Genomic DNA, 6277 nt, shown 5'->3' with positions numbered 1-6277 from the left:
GGTTTAGGGTAATCGAGAAAAACCATGATGACAATGAGGGGGATTTACAGGTACATGTACATGTATGCAGATAATGGTTGACTAACTATGTGAGAGTGTTGTGTGAGAGTGCAGTGGACAGGAATTCCTGTATGCATGGTTTAGAGTCCGCTAACAAAACCCTTCGCATGGTTTAGGGTAATCCGAGAAAAACCATGATGACAATGAGGGGGATTTATATGTACATGTACATGTATGTAGATAATGGTTGACTAAACATGAAAGACATCCTAGTTAACTGGTGGTTGTAGCAGTTAGTACTCATGCATTTGGTAGATGGTTGTTTCTTTATATGGACGTCGACAATTTGATGATCTTTGCATGAACAAGGTAGAGGGCGTGATCTCCAGATTGGATTAGATGTAGATATGGTTGATTGAGATTGAGACAAGTAGTCATTAATGGGGCTACTTGGAAAAATATAATTCCTACTTGTCTTTGTTGTGATTCATTCTATGTACAAGAGTCTGTTCCTAGTATTTGGAAGTTTGTTAAGGTCTAGTTGGTTGAGAGATGTAGATATCGCTGATTGAGATCGAGACAAGTAGTCATTAATGGGGCGACTTGGAAAAATATAATTCCTACTTGTCTTTATTGTGATTCATTCTATGTAAAGAGTTTGTTATTTGGAAGTTTGTTAAGGTCTAGTTGGTTCAGAGATTCTCTCCAACTGGTTAGCTTCCTAGATTGGTGTGTGGTTGAAATATTCACTCAACCAGAGTATTGTATGTCCAAGATGAACAACAAAAACAAGAGGTGAACTCACCTCTATTGTTTTCCATGATCAAAGGAGGAGATTGAGTGTGCAAATAAAAAATATCTACCAAATTTGTCGTCAACTTTGGGGGTTCTTCCACTGCTAGAAAAATATAAATGAATGAAATTATTTTAACGTGTATGAGGCTAAAAATAGCCTATGGGACAGATTGCTTCTCCATCTGGTTCTTGGAAGTCTCACAATAAGCGCTCCCAGCTTCTCGACAAACTCCTTGCTGAATAGATTATCTAGATTATCTCAAGAGCTAGCTGCCAAAATGCATAATTTTTCGTGCTATGACCTCACATTCTAAAATGAAATGCTTTTATGTTTCCACTTTTCTAAAAGAACAAAAAATACATACTCGTTATTCCAAAAAAAAATGTTATTTGACCTTTAAAATTAAATCACTGCATTATTAAAAAAGAAAAAATATCATTTAAGATTTAGTCGGAAACAACACCTCAAATTAGGCAGTACAACAACTTTGTCAACTCCAATGGCTAGCATTTATTAAGCCAAGGGAAGAGGGGGAGATAGATATATTGATTTTTATTATTAAACTATTCCTGGAATCATAACCTGCACGAAATAAAAAGATAACTGCTTTGTGATTTGTAAATTTATGAATTTTTTATTTTAAAAAGTGAAATAATTAAAATTCTAATTTTGTAAAGTTTGACATGTTAAATTTATAATTGTATGAAACGTAAGTGATTCCCTCTGTTTCATAATTTTCAGAAAACATAGAAGTAATTAAAAGTTTAAACCCATGGACAAAATACTTGTTCATCTTTAAAAAGAAATTGATTTTTTTTTAAATCTCAAGTTTAATACGATAAAGATATCTTAATGTATTTTTTAAAAAAACTTCAAAAATATTTTTTTATATTATATAAATTTTTTTACATCTCAAATCTAGTATGATAAATATACCTAGTATTATAAAGATATCTTAATGGTTTTTTAAGACAAATTTCAAAAAAAAATAAAATATTATATTATATATAAAAAATTAGTATGATAAAAATACCTTGATGTAATTTTTAATAATATAATAAAGTTAAATTATATAAAAATAAAAATTAGTTAAATTAAAAAATAAAATAAAATATTTAATAATTATAATTCTTAATTAAGTTTTTTAACTTCTTAAATTACGTAAAAATAAAATAATAATTATAATTATAATTAATAATTAAATTTAGATCCAATTTATTGGAAAGATCAAATTTTTTGAAAAAATAATTTTTTTATAGTGAAAAGAGATTTGATCTTTTTGATAATGTTAAGATGGATACATGCTAATTCTATTTTTAACATTAAAAAATATTTAATACAAATCTATACTTTATAAATAATGAATAGAATAGCAACTAACTAGATTAGAGCATTTCATTAATAATTAACTTACGACAAGACTACAAGCATTTTTATCATGATTCACACCAAGAGAGTTGTTATGGAGAGAAACTTGATTATATGATGTTTTGTTGGTTGGATATTTGAGTATATATATATATTTATTTTGATGTGAGTTACTTTTTTGTTATTCTTTTGAATAAAAAAAAAATTCAAAAAAATACATTTCGTTGTTAGTGACATTGATTTCTCACCATGTTGTGAATCTAACTGCAGTTCTGCAAAAACTTACTTACATTCTTTGAACCATGTCTGGCCTATAATTACTCTTTAGACTTGATAACGCTGTCACTGATTACATCCTTAGTGATTACATCAAAAATTAAATTATTGTTGATTGTTCACTGAATTATGACATAAAAATAAGTGCATGTATTCTTAATTCTGTTTTTTTTTGTAGTGTCTCGATAGTTGACTGTTGATTTCCTTTATCTCGTACCATCCTTTATTCCTGTAGGATCTTTGGGAGGTGTTCCATCTGTTCTATAGAAGTATGGATGGAATTTTGGATCTGGTCGCCTAACAATTCCTCAATTTGAATGTGTCCAAGCTCCAGAGATAGAGCATTCTTAAATAATGTGTTAGCCCAATTGTTGAATTCCTGTAAATATGTTGATAGTGGATCTCCTGGAAATAACATCTAATCTCTCTAATCCTTAGTTTCGAGGTAGCTAAATTCAATGCTTCAAGCTTGGACACACCATTAAGCCAGTCAATAACACATTTTGAATCCCATCTCTCTAATCCTTAGTTTCGAGGTAGCTAAATTCAATGCTTCAAGCTTGGTCACACCATTAAGCCAGTCAATAACACATTTTGAATCCCCCAATATCCTGATATTTTTAATGTTTTTGAGTTTTGCTTAAAGACACGAGGGTCCATGCTGCTATGAGTTCTGCTTTGGTATTTGTTCCAATATCGATGTCAATTCTAAATTGAATGGATCTGTATTCAGATAGTTTGATCAAACCCCTCCACCACACAAATTTCTTTGTGCAACCCCATTGAAAAAACCAATAGTGACATCAATAGAAATCACAAATAGATTTTCCTTTATTGATTTTTTTATTATCAGTTTCATGGATATATTTTCTGAAATGTACAACTATTTTGGATGATAGTGAACCAGTCCACAAAAATGAGAAAATAACCATATGTTTTGTTTTCTTGGCCCACTGGTGAAGTGCTGCTTCAAAAGTGGACCATCTATGGTAAGTATTTCCGGCGATAGACCATAGACCTGATGACAATGTCCCATTTTTGCTGAGCAATATGACAATTTGTGAACATGTGATCTACAATTTCTTAAAATATATATAATATAGAATGGAAAACAATATCCATGAGCAATATGAGAATTTGTGAACATGTGATCTACAAAAAGGAAAAAAAAAGAAAAAACTTCACAAACTTTTTTATACGATCACTGTTACTTGATTGTACGATGTTTTGTTGGTTGGATATCTGGGCCAAGCCTTCCCTTCAAACCTATATCTTAAACCTGGGCTAGTACGAAACCTAGTCCACGGCCCAACTGACTTGACCGACGGGACAGTGAAGAAATGTACTATCCTCGTATTCTGCCCAATGGCGCATAAGTTGGGTGTTCGTTTCTGTGGGGGAATGGGGAGCTAGTCTGAGCAGGGCGTTTATTATGCGTCATGTGCCGAACCAAACCTAAAATGGTGGCACAGCCAATTCCCTTAAAATCTCCAAGAAAACCCCATCGTTCAGACGAGGTCCTTACGAGCAGGACGACGGACCCTGGAAGCTCCACCCAATTCTCAAAAGAATCCGGAACTTCTACTAGCAGTGCTCAATCTCTCGCAGGCCTGAGAAAATTGCTTCCAGAGAATCCGCACCTCTATTCATTTCATGAAATCAAGAGGGCAACCAAGAATTTCCGCTCTGGAAAGCTCGGGAATTCTTCTGTCTGGAGGTGCACGCTGAGAGGTAAATCCGTTGTCGTTACAGAAAGGAGCCGAATGGATTGGATTGATTTTAGGGCAAGATTAAGAGAAATCTGTAATCTTCACCATAGGAGCATTATTAATCTTTTGGGCGGGTGTGGGGAGCAGAGGCGTCTGTATCTTGTGTATGAATATGTGGAGGGTGCAAACCTGAGGGAATGCCTGAGGGGTAGCAGAGTGCCTGGATATACTGTGCTATCTTCATGGCTTTCTAGGGTTCAGATTGCCCTTGATGTGGCTCAAGGGCTTGAATATCTTCATCATTATACAGGTTTGCGCTATGTTCACAAATGCATGAAATCCAGCAGTGTAATCGTTGTGGAGCCTGATTTCAGGGCCATGATTGCCCATTTTGGTACTTATGAGTTAAGTGGTGAATCCACTGTTAGGGCATCTTCCAGTACAGAGATTACAGAGGAGGGTTCTGAGGACACTGGTGGGGATTACTGGCGTTCGTCCAGTAAGAGAATTGTTGGTACACGGGGTTACATGGCTCCAGAATATGCTGCAAATGGTGTGATTTCTCAGAAGACTGATGTCTTTGCTTTTGGGGTGGTGTTGCTGGAGCTTTTATCTGGGCAGGATCCTCTAAAATTACATTATGATGCAGCGAAGAATGAGCATACCAGGGTGTCGCTCATGGAGGGTTTGTCGTCGATTGTTTCTGAGCCTGACTGTTTGGGCAGACTGAGATCGTGGATTGACCCTCGGCTCAAGGATTCTTACCCTGTTGACGGTGCTGAGAAAGTTTCACGACTTGCAGCGATGTGTTTGGATGCAAATCCCAGCAGTAGACCTGACATGAGGCATGTAGCTGGCGAGTTATCTAAAATTTTTCTGATATCCAAGAATTGGTCAGAAAAATTGAATGCCAATAAAGCAATCCTTACAAGCACATTTGAGGCCAGGTAGTGCAGCAGACAATTGGTTTTTCATATTCTGGCTTTTGCATAGCTATGCATTCAGCATTCTTCATCAAGAATCTCTTTTTAACTTTCATTTATTTTATTAAATGGGTAGCTTGATAGGCTTGGCTAAATTTTGTTGAATACCTGTACATCACATTTCAAAATATGATTGAAATTTACAAGCAAAATAAGAATGGTTTGTTCACTCTTTCAAATGCAATACATCTGAACACAGTTTTCAGTTTTTTTTTAACTGTATTGCTATTTTTTTATACAACATATTTGAAAAACATTTTTTCTAATATGGTAATTACTAGGTTGTTGGTGCTTCAAATTAGAATTGTACTTAATAGTTCAAATTAGAATGGTCTTTAGTACCACTTTTTCAAAAAAAAAACCACCATTTAAAAAATTAAACTATCCTAACAACCTAACTCAATAGCTTGGCACAATCATTCCTCCCTGCTCAACCTTACTGAAAAAAACACACATGGTGACCATTCTAGCGATTGCGGGTCCCATTTCTGATGCAGTCACACTGTTGTGTTATATTTTGATAAATTTGCAGAGAATTATTTTATGACCACCCAGGGATTTGTGTAAATGGATTTTCAGTTTTGATTTCTGTAAAGGATTTTTCAATTTCAAATCGTTAGTGGGAGTGTTTAAAAATTTATATAAAAAGTTGTTTTTTTTCTTTTTTTTCTTTTTTTCTTCAGATTATATTTAATAAAAATATATATAAAATTTGAAAGAAATAATAATATATTATTTAACTAATTTGCAAAACAAATATTAAAAAATATTTAACATATCCAAAAACCAAAATATTATAAAAATTAGTATACTTTCGTAATTAAAAGTTTTTCAATAATATTAAAATTCAGTTTTAATAGAAATAATATTGATATAAACTAGAATAATATAAAAATTAGTATATTTTTGTAATTAATTTTTTTTAATCAAAATTAAATTCAGTTTTAATAGAAATAATATTAGAATTCAGTCTTAATAGAAATAATATTAATATGTTACTGATAAAGTCAACTAATACTTTACAATTACTTCATAACCCGATAATATTAACACTTCACAACCTAATAATAATAGACCATTTTACAATTTTGATTAAGAATATTTACATAATATATGCAATATTAATTTGTTAGTATTATTTAATC

The 6277-nt window shown here is 32.7% G+C and overlaps 1 protein-coding gene across 1 annotated transcript; it reads left to right on the top strand.

Moving 5' to 3' along the window:
• Nucleotides 1-3900: 3900 nt before the first annotated feature.
• LOC149155652 (lysM domain receptor-like kinase 3) lies at nt 3901-5100 on the top strand. Its single transcript, XM_089444485.1, has one exon. It carries the CDS (start codon nt 3901-3903, stop codon nt 5098-5100), a length of 1200 nt encoding a protein of 399 aa, XP_089300611.1.
• The last annotated feature ends 1177 nt before the right edge of the window (nt 5101-6277 follow it).

Source organism: Pinus tabuliformis, chromosome 9, assembly GCF_031772625.1.
Source record: "Pinus tabuliformis cultivar Carrire ecotype Pingquan chromosome 9, CPIR1, whole genome shotgun sequence".
Classification (NCBI taxonomy): domain Eukaryota; kingdom Viridiplantae; phylum Streptophyta; class Pinopsida; order Pinales; family Pinaceae; genus Pinus; species Pinus tabuliformis.
The sequence above is the reverse complement of the archived record's forward strand: the minus strand, read 5'-3'. Positions and strand labels throughout refer to the sequence as shown.

Coding starts and splice junctions, on each gene's coding strand:
- LOC149155652 (XM_089444485.1), top strand. CDS start 3,901: ATGGTGGCACAGCCAATTCCCTTAAAATCTCCAAGAAAACCCCATCGT.